The 16,348-nt window shown below is 43.7% G+C and overlaps 2 protein-coding genes and 1 long non-coding RNA gene across 5 annotated transcripts in view; 1 reads left to right on the plus strand and 2 right to left on the minus strand.

Annotated features, from left to right (window-relative positions):
* Positions 1-3,838: 3,838 nt before the first annotated feature.
* On the minus strand, positions 3,839-10,769 carry LOC108510572. Of its 3 annotated transcripts, none has more exons than XR_001878842.1 (5): positions 9,834-10,769; positions 7,960-8,114; positions 7,472-7,574; positions 7,019-7,170; positions 3,839-5,657 (listed from the first exon to the last, which is right to left on the minus strand). It is a non-coding gene; the product is annotated as an uncharacterized LOC108510572 (long non-coding RNA). The 3 variants fall into 3 exon arrangements; XR_001878841.1 differs by having other exon boundaries at positions 6,995-7,170; XR_001878843.1 differs by lacking the exon at positions 7,019-7,170 and having other exon boundaries at positions 9,834-10,767.
* A 343-nt stretch (positions 10,770-11,112) lies between these two features.
* On the plus strand, positions 11,113-12,697 carry BBIP1 (BBSome interacting protein 1). The gene is made up of 3 exons (XM_017840240.1): positions 11,113-11,212; positions 11,286-11,397; positions 11,506-12,697. Exons 1-3 carry the CDS (start codon positions 11,167-11,169, stop codon positions 12,071-12,073), a joined length of 726 nt encoding a protein of 241 aa, XP_017695729.1. The 5' UTR covers positions 11,113-11,166; the 3' UTR covers positions 12,074-12,697.
* PDCD4 (programmed cell death 4 (neoplastic transformation inhibitor)) overlaps positions 12,291-16,348 on the minus strand; it is a 16,156-nt gene continuing 12,098 nt past the window's right edge. The window contains exons 7-9 of the mRNA XM_017839360.1: positions 15,489-15,599; positions 14,217-14,356; positions 12,291-12,995 (exon numbers count right to left, since the gene is read on the minus strand). Of these exons, the coding sequence (XP_017694849.1) occupies positions 12,935-12,995; positions 14,217-14,356; positions 15,489-15,599 (312 nt within the window). The 3' untranslated portion in view covers positions 12,291-12,934. The remainder of the gene's footprint in view (positions 12,996-14,216; positions 14,357-15,488; positions 15,600-16,348) is intronic.

Here is a 16,348-nt window from a genome sequence, read left to right on the forward strand (position 1 = left end):
ATGCTAAATTCTCAGGTGGTTGCAATCAGTTCCCCTTTCAAACCTAGACAGATTCTGCACTGCAGTAGTATCTTAACTTTCTAATTTCTAAAACACATTCAAGCTAGTGGGAGTCTACTAACTGATCTCAGTACTTGCTGGTCTGGACTGGTCCCACTGGCTCACGTTTGAAACAAACAGCAGCCACCTTGGCTGAATCAAAACCATTTGGTAGCTATTTCCTACATCAGATAGTCAAATCTGAGATTTTGCTATTTCCATCAGGTTTTTTACAACTTTTGGCAACCATCTAGGGCAGTTTTAGTGAAACAAGGCTACCCACATTCAATTTTTTGGGTTCTGCCAATTTCCTTTGTGTGAGTCTTTGGCAAACCAGGCAGTTCAATGTGGTTACATGGGTTTTTACTAATAAATGCTGGACAGCATTAAAAGCAGAATTGACTTTTTGGCATAGTGGGTCACAGGGCAGAAACCAAGTGTAATTTCCTAGTGACGATATTTATTACAATGACTGGATATTTATTTGTTGTTATTACTCAGTAAAACTTGTGTCAACGGCGCAAAATCCTCTACAAGACATGGAAATACACACTTTGCCCTGAAAGCTTGGAATCTGAAATAAGTGTTTCTTGCGTGACTTATTTGAACACACTCTTCTGTAATAAAAGACTGTAGTGTGTATTCACCAGACGTAGGAAGGATCTGAATGTTTTGTTGACCATGTACCTTTACATTTCTCAGGCTCTTTGTGTGCAAAGTGCCACTGCCCAGTTGCCTTAGCACTGAAGTATTTACAAAGGATACATGTTACTCTGGTTCTTTCAGAGATTCTGTTTCTGTTTCTACTATCTTTGCTTTCAAAATTATGATTTGAAATCTAAAAAAAATATTGCTTTATACTCAAAAACCCTGATTTGCTCTTTTCATAACAAAACATAAAACTGAAAAGCTGATATAAAGCAGAGCAGGACAATTGTCACTATATGAGGAATCAGCCAAGAAATTTACACTGGTAACTCCACCCTTCTGCTGCAATCCCTTAAATATGTCAAATGAGATTAGACCAATACTGTGGTAATACTTGTGCCAACAATCAGAACTAACAGACATTTTTGCAAAGGCAGAATTCATACGCACAAGATTTGTTTTTAATCTGCACAAATGGAGTAGTTAATTTTATACCCTCCTACTGGATGCTGGAAAGCTCCGCTCTCAGACTCCCGGTCTCCATCAGTACTGTTTGTCCCCAGATCTCATTGGTGCAGACCGGTCCCAGTGCAGAAGGCAAGTATAAGAGTCACAACCCTTCAATTATTAGTTAGGGGTCTCTCAGGGTCAGGAGACTGTGCTACCACGTGGTACTGTGACTGAGTACCTCTCCTTAAGATAACTCCACAGATAGCAAATCAGAGGTTCCTCAGTCTTCATTGCCCCAGAAAACCCACAGGACTGTGCAAGGACCTTGAATTACTGCCATCCACACTGAAATGAATTAAGGTTCTGAATTAAGGTTTCACTGTCAATTGCATTTGAACATTGCCTAACTTTTTAAGGCTTGGCTTTGCAAGCTTCCTAATGCTCCTGTAATACCGGTAGCATTTCCTGTGTTCCTGAAAAGGACAACTGTCAGTGCAAGATCGTGCAGCATCACAGCACCTCCGTGGGTCATCAGCCATGCTGACACCTTTGTGTGCCCAACACAGACTTCTGTCCCTTTTACTCAAAGAGAAGCAGCAGCACAGGACTGTTATCCTCCATCTAAATCAGCAGCAGAGGGGGATGACTGTTGGAATTTGGATTATTCAATGGATTCATAAGACCACTCCTAAGGCTATTCAATATTTACACAGTTGTTTCAAGCATATTTCTACAAAGCAGTGTGATTTACTAAGAGCTAGCTCTTACACAATGAGCTAAAATAAAGCAATTAATTAGTTAAACTTGCTTAAGCTGACCACAAGATCAATCTAGCAACTTCAGAATCATCTTTGACTGAATTCAGATACCTCTGATATAATGGTCCCACTTGCCTTTTCTTAATTTAGTGGCTGCCAGACTAATGAATTGACCCTTTCTCTCTTGGTCATGTGGCCTTTTCACTACCTCCTCCCAACTGTAAAATTTTTGTCATGTAACTACAAGAAAGCCTGCTCTCCTCCCCCAGGCAGGCAGCTGCCGCTGTGTCCAAGGACACTCGGCTCCAGTAGTTTCTGTACCACAGGCTGGGGCAGACAGCACAAGAAGCAAATTCTTTGCTGGCTGAGCCAATATGAAGGCCAGCCTCAGGGAAGCTCTGTTCCACTTCCAGCTCTGCAAGTCAGGATGTCCCAGCGAGCACAGCCCATTGGGCCCCTTTCCACCCACATACCCCTCTGCTCTGCCCTGTGCGGGGCTGCTTCCCACAGCTCTTCCCTGCTACTCCATTCCCTTCCCCTTTGCCTGTCCCTGGCCTCCACTTTCAGAGTTGGATCGCTTGTTCCTTCCCCAGGGTGTCTCTCCTTTCTTAACTTCCAATAGGGTCTCCAACTTTGGTTCCCTACATCAGGTCCTAGTTCAGTCTCTTACCTGGTTCTTCATGTCACCGCCTATCCCCCTGACTTCCTTCACTTTTCCTTCTTGTTTCTTGTACTGGCAAACTGAATTCTACCAGTTCCTTACCAGCAAGTCTCAGCATAAAACTCCTCTAATTCCCTGTTTCTCTTTCTTTGTGTATCTCAATTTCCCTCTATCCCATCTCAAATCTCCAAGTTCCCTGTCCTAGGTTTTTATCTTTTCATCCACACCTCAGTCTATCAGATCTTCCTGCCCTATCCTATCCCTTTTCCTTTTGAATAATTGCTTTATCAGAAGTTTGGCTTCATTCTCTTAGCCAAAGTTTGTAATGGGTCTCTATTCTGGAAGAGAGAAGCATGTTTTGAAGGCTGATGGCACAACAAAGCCCACTTCATTTTGTGACTATCATACCCATCACAAAAATAGTGTATGCCTTTGTCATTCTATCTTCCCCCTGATTGTCACTTTGGCTCCACTGCCTTTATTATGAGTATACAAAGACAGGGAAGGCTGGACCAGTTGGCACAACTCAGAAGCTGAAGGGTACAGAGTAAGGCACAGAAACCATGCCTGGAGGATGCACGTGGACAGTCAGAGCCCTTGTCAATGTCTAGAAGCTGATACTGCAATCGAGTGGCTGACACCAAGCTCTGTCCCATTGAAAACAGAGACTGCCTCCCCAGAGCAAAAGTTTCTGCTTGGGGCAAGGTGCCTTTGCAATACAAAGGAGGATGCAAAGAAGGAGAACCTCAAAATGTTGAAGGACTCAGTACAGTAAGATGTTGCTATTTTTACTCTCTGTTCCCTTTATATGTTCAGAGCCAGGTCTGCTTACTTGAAGTTATTTTTGCTTTTTTCTCCATTTTTTTTTCTACAAAGCAAATGTATGATAAAAGGACTGAGTACCTATGTTCTCAAAAACAAGCAGCATGATTTAGGGTTGTAGAACTTTGTGTAAGAAACAATTTTTGTCCTGCCAGCTTCAACTTTCAACTCATTAGCCACCTATCTATGTCTGTTAGCAATTTTTTAAGCGGGCTTCCTAGGTCTTACAGGAGCTCTTCCAGATGGAACGACAGGACATATCAACACTAAAGCAGCACATCCAAAATGTCATGCATGAAGTTATTTTCTCTTACTTGTATGCACACAAACTTCTTCCAGTATGGACTGTGTCCTAACTGCCCCTGGGCCAGCAGTTCTTCGGTTTATTTAGTTCAAGAGAAAATTGCAAATCCAGCAGGCTATCAAGAAGCTAATCTTCAGTTATACAAATGGAGAGTCAACCAGTTCAAACAATTTATCTTTCAAAGTCAACACAACAAACAAACAAGCAAGAGCTTTTTCATTCACAACAGACAATAAACTGTATTTTTTTAGTGTAGCTATTCTACACAGGATAGTATCGGCTGTTAGAAACTCCTACTTTTCTCTGCAGTGAAAAGACAGAGCAAATTAAAGGCTTCAGTTGCCTGTACTTTGAAAGGGGAGAAAGGCCAGAATGAAAAACTCAGTTAAACTGAAACAGATGCTGATTATTCCAGCTCCAATCAGGGCATCCCTAAAGAAATCAACCTTTCTTGATTTCATTCTTCTGGTACTTGCAAATCCATTTCTGACATCGCAGGGTAATTCAAAAGGACAAAGCAGGATCCAACAGGAAACTCTGTGCTTTTCCGAGCTGAGGTTTGCAGCACCTGAATTTCAGTAGGCAGTGGGCCTACCAAGAACTAACCATGTCCAGGACTAGTGTAACTCCCACAATTAAGGGCCAAGAGGGGATGGGTATTCACAAAAGCTAGTTTAAATCTACAGAGGTTGAGCTTTGCCTGTAGTCAATAAGATAAGACTATGCTTAGGCACTCTGAATCATATTCTGAAGAAATCACTTTTTCCATTGACCTCATTCAGACCCTGGGGAGTTGAGCTTTCCAAGGGAAAAGCCACTTCCTCCCCAGGAAAGTGCATTCAAGTCTAAGTGGCCCTGGGTTCCCCAGCTCTTTACATGCCGCACATTGCTTTTGGACTCGGATGCTGCACAAGTGCTGTGGGTCTGTGTGCCTGCAGGTGGTACAAGGCATCTCCTACCACTGTACCTGTTTCACTTGGCTCTTGTGTCAGTCTTCTAAAACTGGCTGGCACCAATAATCTGGTATGGTGTGGCTTAGATTTCATTTACACTGCATGTTGTTTCATGCCTTCAAAGGTCCGTGAAGATTAGTACCAGGCTGACTGGTATGGCATGGTATGTAGGAATGCGAGTGTAGCCCAAGTTTTCCTTTGCTGAACTTTATACAAGGGCATATCCTGACTCTGTTCCACATAAAAGAGGGTGCAGGCTTCCACTTCCCAGCATTCCTCTCTGATCTTCCAGTTCTCAACAGTCACAACAGAGTGGCAGTGTAGCCCATCTTTCTAAGGGAGAGCCTGACAACAACCAGTTCTGTACTGGATCATTTTCAGCTGATAAAGGTGTGAAGCCAAAGGAAGGAGGCTCCCACAGTATACAAGAAAGGGGAAAGGTCTCTGGGAGTGGTGGCTTCAGGAAGGTAGAACAATTTTTATTACAAGTTTTTTTTGAGATTGCTGTAAACAACTCAACTGGGTCCTAAAAGTAACTGGGAGTGGCAGCACGTCCATGCTGAGCTGTGTAAAACAGCTGCCCCGTGCCCAGGCACGTATCACTGCCAGCAGGTTAACCAAGGCCACAGGCAGAGGCAGTTTTACTTGGGATTACGTCTTGTCACTGCTGCAAGCTCTGCTGTCTGAAAGGTGGGAGAAGATGAAGTGGCTGAATAGGAGAGTCCCCAGGAAAACAAACAAACAAACAAACAAAGAAACAGACAAACAAACAAACAACCCACATTCACATTCCCACAAACAGAAAAATATTCTTTAAAAGTAACCCGGGAAGAAAAAGTTGAGTTTGAATAAAATATTTGCCTGTTGGTCTTAATAGCTGCAGCTCTGCTATTTTCTCTTCCTCTTCCAGGCTGTCAGCAGGGATTGAGTGTTCTCCTAGAGCTAGGGATGGGTTTCCTGAGTGGTGACAAATAGCAGTAAAGCCTGAAGTGAATTCCAATCCTAATATAAATTGCTCTTTCCTGCAGAAAAGAGAGGGATGAAAAATAAAACAAATCAGAAAACAGTATGTAATGAGTAATCTTACAGTTCAGCTAGAGGAAGTGAAAAGAACCACCCCAATAATGATGCTGGCTCAGTTAGGGAGCAAGGCATTATAGGGAGTACACCTGTAGAGGAAAGTTTCAGCTGAGGATTTCTAGAAAAAACAAACAAACCTGAAAACCAGATCATTCAGGTGCAAATAGATCTTCCAAAAGGACATCATGAAACTCTTTCTGCCCAGAGCCATGAAAAGTAGAGCAGCGTGAGTGCCAGCAACCCTAATACTTATTATTGTTGTTGTATTGCAGAAGAGCCTTGATCTGTGTGCAGGGGGCTGTGCAAGAAGTGTTTCGATTCAGAGGTGGAAGACCAGAAAAATGACATACATTTGTCACAGACACAGGGAGCATGAGGAAAGAAAAGCAGTCAGTGTGCTGCCAAGTTTTTTTATAGGCCATACGGACATTGAGAGTGTTGGAGAGAGCTCTGAAAGATTATTTTTTCAACACACATTAATAAGGGGCTGGTTGCAAGGCTGTGAGGAAGCACAGACATATTTGAAATGGTAGCAAGTTGGCAGTGGAACTGGTCATCACAAGCTGATCTCAGGAAAGAGCCGACATCCTGGTAATAGTCTGGAACAGATGAACAGGGATGGGCTAGGGAAAGACAGGTCTTGAAAAGGAAGGCATTTGACACACACAAAAAAAGAGAGAGTTAGTAGACAGAAAAGAAAGAAGCAACACAGAGCAACAGGCTAAGAACAGTCCTGCATTGTGAGGACAAGGGCTTAGTTATTCAAGAGTTTTCTTTCCCTCTCTTGTTTCTCGGGGGGAGGAGTAGTTTTTCAAGGCAGAATAATACAATCATTTGTCTGTGTCAGGAAATTTATGGTTTGACTTTACCATGTGTTAAAATATTGATTCTCTTTCTAACATATGCTTTAGATATTGACAATAGTTTTTCTATACAGAAGACTGACTTCTGCATACAAAAGGTAGGACTTCATCATAGGATCCAGCGAAGCTGAGTAAAAACAAAGTGATGTAAGTGAAGCACAAGTCTCGAATTTTTTCCACTCAATTAAATAAAGATAGCAAGAGAGACACTGAGCAGTGTGTGGCGGTAAGAAGCTGGAATAATTAAACAATAATATGACAGACGGTGCATTTACGGGCAATTACAGCATGCCTCTGCTGGCACTCCAAGGCACAGGGCCAAAGACTTAAGTGATTCAAACCACACAAGTAGAGCAGTAACCTCCTAGAAATGCCAGGAAAGAGCATTTGGCCTGGGAGCCTAGGATGGGACTTACACACAGTCAGGTCTCTGCATTTACCAGGTTTTAGCAGGAAGAGCAGCCTGTCAAAAAGCTGGTTTTGTGTCCCTTGGATTTCCAGACACTTTTACATATGTAGCAGTGAAAGAAAAATCATCACACTGAATAGGGTCATCTCCTTCTTGTCTTTTGCATACAGCTTGAGGATCCCACTGCACCAAACAACAAATTTAAAATAAGTATATTCTGAAAGCTCAACTAAAAGAAATCACTTGTCTGTCAACTCCCTTTCAAAAACAAGGACTGGGTTAAACACAAGCTATCAAGTTTCAGGCTCTGAAGGCATTTGGGATTCTTTGGGATTCCCTCAGGGAGTCACACCAGGCTTTCTGTTCCCCGCCTTACCCCACCCAGTAAACCCAAACCACCTTCCTCCTCCGGTCTCTGAAGTTGGGCTCTGTGTCCCATGGTACCACTCAGCAGCTTAAGGAGACAATTGCATGAAATCTGCACCTGTATTTCTGAAAGCACTGGTGTGCACTGTTCAACACAGTCACAGTCATGCTGGCACCCTGCACTTCTGATCTTGTCAGCACATATAGAGGTGAAACATGCTCTAGATTTTTAGAAAAGAAGAAAAGAGAGAGAGATCTGAGTGGAAAGCAAACACAGATCAGGTGCTGTTAAAAGCTTCTTAAACTGTCAACAAAGTATGTACTTAAACTCAGGAGAGAAAGTCACCTTCAAGATGAGTAGTTCTCATCAAAGTGGCTTTATTTTTTAACACCCTTTGTCTGGAGCTACATGATTATACAGGACTCTGAACCAAATTTTTGTTTTTTAAAGTAAGGACTTGATTCCAGACTTTCTTGTTATATGGAAAACATGGAAAACGTGAACTTGAAAGGCTCAAAAAGCAGAAGGAAAATAAAAAGCATTTAAAATGTACAGAGGCAAAAACCAAGCCTCATAAACAAATGGGACTGGCAACATTGCTTCACCTAAATGCTTTTTTCTTCTACTTAGTAGATGTTTCTCAAGACTTGAAATAAGTGTTGTTTTGTATCTGCAGGGCTTTCAGCAAGTGGCTGCCAAATTACGAAACACTCTGGATTCCAGCAATGCACATCTCTGCTGTCTGCTGCACTCGGAGTATCTGGGAAGAGGAGGAGGAAAACAAGCTTATCATTTATAAAATTATTGCTGGTTTTGTGGTTGTGAGGCTCTCTGCAGTGTACAAGAATAACTTGTTTGTGACATCAGTAAAACAAGGATGTGCAACCGAGAACGTGTTGTCCTCTCCATGGATACCACATCACGTTTTCTCTAACACTGGGTTTTATCTGAAGATCAAGTCTCAGGACTTGGGAAGCTGCATGCCACGGGGACACAACTTGAGACCTGGGCATCATGATGGCTGTAGTCTAGTTCTGATTTCTCCAGCCTCGTGGGGTGACACCGAGATAATGCACTGACTCAGCACAGACCAACTGCAAGTGCACGGTGCTTTTTCCCAGATTGAAAGGTTTTGGCAAATAACTTTCTAGCTATTTCTGGAAACTGGAAAGGTCCATGAGAGAAATGAGTGTATGTTCAAGCACATGTTGATCCTAGAGACCAAAAATAGCAAAAAAATGGGGTATAACTATGCTTTCTTCAGCATAGGGAAAGATTTGATCCCTCATCTGTAATTAGAAAAGTCACAACTTCTCTTCTTGCTTCTTTTCCAACAAAACAAGGGGAATTATGTCCTCCATGACATGCTTTCCCCTCTTAAATATAGCTAATACCACTCTAGTGAATAAATCAGCCTTACTCAAAACTAAACTCAGTACTGTTTTTAAGGTACTTTGAAAAGTAGGATATTAAGCTGCAGACAATGCCTATGCCTCTCTCTCTCATCCAGACCTCCCAGTCCTGAAGGTGGTAACTGTGGGTTTTTTTCCCAACTGAGAGAGGCGTCTTAAAAGTAGACTTACAAAAGAGACTGTTGGAAACAACCTCACAGTCATGTCTGTCCCAGTACTATCAGCTTTTTAAATAAGCTGCCAAGCTGGCATTTGAGTAACTAAGAAAATGGATTTAGTATAGGATGCCAGACTCCACTTCTCAGTCACTAAAATGCTCATGTAACAAATCGAGCTGACCATTGTTTCTTATCACCAAGCAAACAAACCCCGTTGGCAGGAAAACTGCATTTGGAAAGTGATTCCCTACATGACTGAGACAGGCTCCAAACGCCCGTCCTCACATAATGCTGGACTCCAGGCAGTCATTGGCACTGTGAAGGACACTGGCAAAAAACCTGGCCTCCAATTTGATTTACAACACCTTGCTTTCAGTTTATTTCTGTTGCTCCACAGGCCGTATTTTTTACCACAGGAATAACTCTTAGTTCCACAGTGTGGAATTTTCAGTCATAACTCACTGTCTTTTATGTTCACTTTCAGCCATAGCCATATCTAAGATGCTGAATTGTTTTTTAAAAACAAACAACTACCGAATTACTGATCTGCAAATTGCACTTACTGTTTAAAATGCCCTGCTCTACAAACATCCATCATAAATCCGTCCCTAGTCCTTTCCCTTCCAGTCAGTACGAAATACTAATTGGCACATGGACTAACACATCAGACAAAGAATCTTTTCCCATTGAAATCAGTCAGAATGCTTCTGAGCACTTCAAAGAGTAGAGAAGGATGTCCCAAGCAAGCACGTCCATTTTACAGCATCATCCATGCCAGTTTTCTGACCTGAGAGTGGAATATGTGAGTAACAACAAAAAGGGCCCATTTCTGTGCTACCCGGGACCAACCCAGAAGTGTTATCTTTGGCCAGCTCCACAAAAGGCAGGAAGGAGGAGACCCACTCTCACCCTCTGTGGTTCTGCTGGCTTCCAATCCAACATCAGGCGAGGCTTCCAGCGAGGTGAAAGCGGGTTACCTGAGGGACCGTCAGCTTCCTACTCTAGGTTGCTTAGAGGAAAAAGGAAATAGTTCTGGAACAATGCAGACAGAGACTTTAAATAACTATCAGAGAGGTGTCGCTTACTGGAACATAAATGTTTTATCACAGTTTTATGTCCCAGCAAACCTAAGCCTTGGATCCCACAGCTGACAGGTCCAGGACGGTGCCTAAGCGTGCAGAGGGGAGCATGCCGACAGCCACCATGAAGGCAGAATGGAAAAGAATTATTAGCAAAAATAATTTTCTCCCTCATTTTACTCATCCACGCCAGGCTCTGTGCATAGCAAGAAGCCAGCTCTCAATCCTAGAACAATTAAAGGAGTTGTCACCACCTGCCAGGGCCAGGTTAGCAGGATTACCAGCCTGCACTGCCAATCCTCAAGGCACACACTGTGTGCCGGGCACACAGGCAAGCTCATTAGCAAACTCTAAAATTACACCACGTCCCGGAATCGGGGCTTGCTGGGACATCGCAGAGGCCCAGGATAGGCAAATCCCTGTCCGCCGACACCGGGTCAAACCGCGGCTCCCCAGGGGGGTTTCCCAGGGAAGCTGCTCCCAGCGGCAAGGATCTTCCAAAAGGCGAACCTATCCTCTTGGGGGGCGGGGGGGATCTCGGTACGCTGGCCCATCAGGTTCGGCGACATTTAATCTCTCGGTGTTTAGAAAGACACCGGCTTTTACTGCTGTTTACATGTCAAACAGGACCTTGATTCACGTCGCGAATCCCGAGGCGCTGCCTGGAAATGAACACCGGGACGCGTACGCCCTGGCCACGCCTGTCTGCTGGACGGTGTCTGCTGAGGATTTTCTGTAAAAAAAAAAAAATTAAAAAAAATAAATAAATAAAAGCGCCCCAAAGCCCAGGTTTGAGGCGAGTGGGGGGAGGTGCGGCGGCCCCGGCGGGCGGGCAGGCAGCGGCTCGCCGGGGCCGGGCAGGCCCGCGCAGGTGGGACGGCACCGCCCCAGCGCAGAGCCCGGCGCAGCTGAGGCAGGGAGCGGCATCCCGGCCCCGGGACAGCCCCGGCGGAGCCACTCCCGTCCCGCTCGGCGCTGCCCCGGCGCAGCGCCACGCCAGGGACTACAATTCCCAGCGCGCACGTTGGCAGCGAGCGCTCCCGCTAGGCCTACCACTCCCAGCATACACCGGGAGGGCACGACAATCAAAGCGCGGGCGGGGCGCCGCGCGGGGCGCGCTGGGAGCTGTAGTTCTCCCGCCGGAGGTCCTGTGCGGAGCCGCCATGCCGGAGGGGACGGGAGCGCTGCGGGAGGTGCTGCCCAAGCAAGGTACGGCCCGCGGGCGCGGCTCAGCCCGGCCCGCCCGGCCCGGCGCTCACGCACCGCCCTTCTGCCCCCTCAGGACAGTTGTCGGTGGAGGACGCGGCCACCATGGTGCTGTGCAAGCCCAAGATCCTGCCGCTCAAGTCGGTGTCGCTGGAGAAGCTGGAGAAGCTGCAGCGGGCGGCGCTGGAGGCCGCGCAGCCGCCCGAGGGGGCCCCGCCGCCGTCCGCGGGGGCCGCGCCGGCCCAGCCATAGCCCCGGGCGGGGGGCGCCGAGCCTGGCGGGGCCGAGCCTGGCGGGGCCGCTCCCGCGATCGAGGTAGCGCTTTGTAACGGGGCTTGCGGATTAAAGTCTGGCCTGGAACGCAGGAGGTGGTGCTGCGCTGGGCGGGGGAGGCCGCGTGTCGGGTGCTTTTCGTGGAGAAGTTCCGCTGGTCGCTTCAAAGGCGAGGTTTTAAACGCGGCTTTAGAGGTACCAGAACCGCCCCCGGCAGGAGCTGTTCTGGGAGGGCCCCGGCAGACCGCGGGAGGAGCCAAGTTACACAACCCCACTGCTCTAAGCGGGGTTTACCAGACCCGCTTAAGCAGGGCATCGCTTGTCTCCTGGAGCACGTCGTGTTCCCGGGCCTGGAACGGCTACTTCCCAGCACTTCTGAACACCTCAAATCTTGACATGAAACTGAAAAACACAGGAGAGGCTTCACTGTGTTCCTGTACACGAGTATTCCTTAGATTCTTCTTCTTGTTGAGCAAGGGCTTGGCAGAGCTGTGCTGTACAGACACGTTCTCAGTTATCTGTGCCAGCCTGGATGCTCCTACGCCAGGCACTTGTGTTTTCAAAAACAGATCTGGTAAATACTTACCATGAGTTTAATTACACGCTGATTGCAATACCAAAGGGCGGTGTTAGATGTACTGCCGAATTGCACACACTTCAGAGATTTGAACACAGTTAAATTTGTTCTGTTTAAAAGAAATAAAAAGGAGGCACAAACAAGAGCTTCACAAAAAATATTTTTAATATGTTTTACCAGAACTTTTCACTTTTCCAGTTACATAGAAAAAAAAGACAAGTTCGGTACACAGGGGGTGAAACCAACCAGTGTTCTCCCCTGAAAAAGATGAATTTATCTTTATGATCCAACTCTTTATTTTCTTGGGCTCTTTAAAACAAAGAAACTTCTATTTTTTTTTCCTCCCAAAGCACAGTATTTCTTCAGCAGCAATGGAAATGGGATCACAGCAGCTCAACTTGACCCTTCTATAAAGCTTAGTATAAACAGTGATTTTTATGATGACAGCACTGTCCTGGAAAGAGCGCGCAGCAGTCGGACATGGATGCACATGGGGAATGATTAGGTCATAAACATGGCACGTACAGAGATAGCTTATTTGAAGGCACCACCACAGCAGTGGCCAGTTGTTCTACTATTATGCCCAAAGAAAGAACACTTCTTTCTGAAATTTACAAAACTATTAAAAAAAAAAAAAACAAAACAAAAACAAAAAAACCCCAAAACAACAAAACAAAACCAAAAAAACAATTTGTACCCGAAACATGTGCTTTTAAAAAAATACGAACTGTGCTAAGCAACTCTCAGATTTGGTATATTATATATGTGTATACATATATACATACACACACGGAAGAAGCATGCGTGTTTGTATATATAGACAGCTAGCTATGTTCCCTTTAAACTTGTAAGGCTTCAGGAGTCAGTTCTCACATTCAGTAGCTTTCCAGCTTAAGACGACCTCCATCTCCTTCGCTCACGAAACGCTTTCTGCCCCTGTAAGAAAGTAGAAAATATCTTCAGTAACTGAGAGTAGCATTGCTTGTTTTTTATCCCTAAGAAGAACCTTCTTGGGAGTCAAATATAAGGTGTGCAAGTTCAGCAGGGTTAGCAGTGATCACAGTATCAGCTCAACTGCTTAAAAATGCAAGTTTGAAAACCTAGGAATGGCAGTTTTCTACCCAAAACTGAAGCACAAAAGCCAAAAATGCCTCTCAGCATACTAATGGTAACTGAAATATAATCAAGCTTTTGATGCAGTGATGACTCTCAACCCTCCCACATCCCAAATTTGCAAAGCATTTGATACCAAGACACACACAAACACAGTTTTAAGTGTAAAGTTCACAAATGGAGGCTGTTCTTGATAAAGACACTAACATTTCAAGATCCAAATTTATCACAAGCTGTCAAGATGGTTTAAGAATTCTAACAAAACACCTAAACTGGAAAAGATCTGTCGAATAAATAGTATTCCCAATGCATAAAACTATGAATAATAGTTCTGACATCACATTTAAAAATTTACATGTATTTACACGTATTCCCCAAAGGAAATTAAACTGGTTAATTGTATTGTGACCATTAAGGAGAAAACAGCAGACTGATTGGCTACAGTTCAAACAGAATTAATTATGCCATAAGTAAGTAAACAACAACAAACCAAAAGCACTATACAAACCACATGACAGATAGATATGAGGGATTGGGTGTATAGAACTTACCTCACATTAGTGTCCTGACATAAAGATTAGAACTGGTTGTCTCATCTTAGAACTCTATTCATGCTGTTTGGTTAGTTTAAACCATTTTTAAAGGATTTTTTTTGGGGGGGGGGATTGCCCCACTGTAGCTGACAGTTTTCCACTGTCACCTACATGGATCATTGTGACACCTGAATCTTCCATCTCGGTGCTGCACTCATTTCTATCAAGCAAGTCAGCAATCCAACGGAGAGGCAGCCCTCATCCTCTGGGGAGCACTGAGGTGCTGCCTGGGACTCACCAGAGGCTGACTCCCCTCAACTATTTATCCCAGCCTCCACATAACAGGTTTCACATCAGTGCAGCTTCTTAATAAACTTTTTACCAATTCAACTCTGTCCATCCTCCATAGTTTCCACTTCCAATCTGTAATACTGTGGTCACAAGATCCTGCTTTCTGTTACCCACAATAGGAAGAAAGCAGTGCCTTTGCCATCTACAATGAAACAAGTACCTTGAAGGGCAGAGGTCTCTCAGTGGTTTGGAGATTATTCCAGCCTGAAAGCATTCCTCTACAAACCGCTCAAGCACGGAATAGGAGTGTGGCACATCCAGGTTAATGTCTGGGATTTCACAGTAAACTCGTTCATAGCCCTGCAGTACAAGGATTCAAATAATGATCTGGTTATTCTACAATTTTATTACAATTTTTAAATACGCTTCTGCACTCAGAGGATTTATTTTTCAATATGGTTTCACACATACCATGGACAGTTTTAACAAACCTGAAGCAGAGCAGCTGCCAGTCAGTGAAAAAACAAGGTATAATACCAGCCAATACCAGGGTATTATGCAGCTACCTACCTTCATAAAAACACCAGCTGAGTTTTTAACTTCTTTAGAAGTCAGAAATCCAGACAGTACAAAATCTGTACGTTAGCCTGGCTGCTACCACATGGGTAGTAACATGGGAAGAAAATTTGGTATGTCTTCCATGTAAATGAACAAAATGTGGCCACAAATCACCACCACAAGTTTATGGAGCAAGAGAAACAATGGTTACAACCAGAGGTGACTTCATCACAGCTGGGTAAATTCTGCCCTAAGTCCTGGTGTGGTACCCAGTTCTGTGCCCTGGGACAGAACTGCTGTCCCATACTCATACCAAGAAGCAAAGCCATGGCTGACTCCAACTGTGTAAAACTAGTTTCTATACACTGTTCTAACTGACACTGTAATTAGTGGGCCTTTAATGTACTACTTTAATTAGGAAGAACTACCAGATAAAAGATAAATTTAAAAGTGAAGCAATATTGCAGCATTTTAAATTATTCGTTTTAACCATTTAACTGCATAAAGGCAGCTAGAAATCTTTGTATTGTACATACATCACAGAATCATTTAGGTTGGAGAAGACCTCTAAAATCATTGGGTCCAACCATTAACCCAGCACTGCCAAGTCCACCAAGTGCCCCCTCTGCACGTCTTAAATCCCTCCAGAGATTCCCTGGCAACCTGTTCCAGTGTTTGACAAACCTTTCGGTGAGGAATATTTTCCTAATACCCAATCTAAAGCTTCCCTGGCACAACTTGAGGCCATTCCCATAAGCAACAAATTATTTGTATGGGATACAGAATGGCCATGGAGAATGCAAAAAAAAAAAACCCAAACAACCTAGGAGTCAGCAATAGACTGCAAGTAGTACTTAAATGAAGGTAGAATGAAGGTAGAAACTATAGAAATTTTGGAAGACCTTACACAGAATTCTCTACGTGCCATACTCACTCTTTTCATTTGGTCCACAGTAATGACAGACGACTTCCAGAGAGTCTTCAACAAATCCAGTATCATTTGAAAGGTCTTTTCTCCAGTTGACTCCAAAACCAGCACAATGGCCTAAAACAAATCATGCAAGTGTTCTGACTAAAAAGAAAACAGTGGCTCAGGTACATGGTGTGTAAGTATATGAAGTGCAAAATGGAATGAATGCGTTATTAGGCATTTTCTGGGGAAACAAGTCCATTTGTTACATACACTCATAATGTCAGTTTATTATTATTATTATTATTATTTGAAAATGAAAACTGATGGAAAGTTCTTTAGATAAGATAAAAGGTATGAAAAACCAGAAAGGACCAGACAGAGTGAGAACTATTACCTTTCTGTCTCTGGTTTCAGAACTACATGACTATATCCATATGGCTGCTGCAGTACAGATGGCATATAATTAATTTTGTGAAATTAATTTTGTATCCATAGGTTTTTTGTATCTGTGATTTCAGAAGAACTAAGAAGTTTAAAATCTATAAATCTTCACAATCCACATCAACTGAAATGATACTGGTTTTCTATTGTGAAAGAATTTTCTAAAACGAGTCAATTTACTGCAAAGGAAATTTTGTAGATTGTGGGTGTTCAGCTTTATTGGTAAACAACCATTTCCCAATCTGGCAGATAAAAGAGTACAAATGGTAACAGTCTCCCATATAGTCTGGGTCTGAAATATCTCAGAGCTTTTACAAATCTGCTAGATGAAACAATCCCACCCTGAAAAAGGAAGCTCTATAACTTAACAAAAACAGGTAACACCCATTAGAATATCTGAAACTAAAAAAAAAAAAAAAAAAAAAAAAAAAAAAAAAAAA

The sequence above is a fragment of the Lepidothrix coronata genome, unplaced genomic scaffold (assembly GCF_001604755.1).
Source record: "Lepidothrix coronata isolate B3197 unplaced genomic scaffold, Lepidothrix_coronata-1.0 Scaffold8, whole genome shotgun sequence".
NCBI classification, from domain to species: domain Eukaryota; kingdom Metazoa; phylum Chordata; class Aves; order Passeriformes; family Pipridae; genus Lepidothrix; species Lepidothrix coronata.

Excerpts from the sequence above, each read along its gene's own strand:
- BBIP1 (XM_017840240.1), top strand. The coding sequence starts at position 11,167 with ATGCCGGAGGGGACGGGAGCGCTGCGGGAGGTGCTGCCCAAGCAAG. Across the intron at positions 11,213-11,285 it reads GGAGGTGCTGCCCAAGCAAG|GACAGTTGTCGGTGGAGGAC; the intron begins GTACGGCCCGCG and ends CTGCCCCCTCAG. Across the intron at positions 11,398-11,505 it reads CTGCAGCGGGCGGCGCTGGA|GGCCGCTCCCGCGATCGAGG; the intron begins GGCCGCGCAGCC and ends CGAGCCTGGCGG.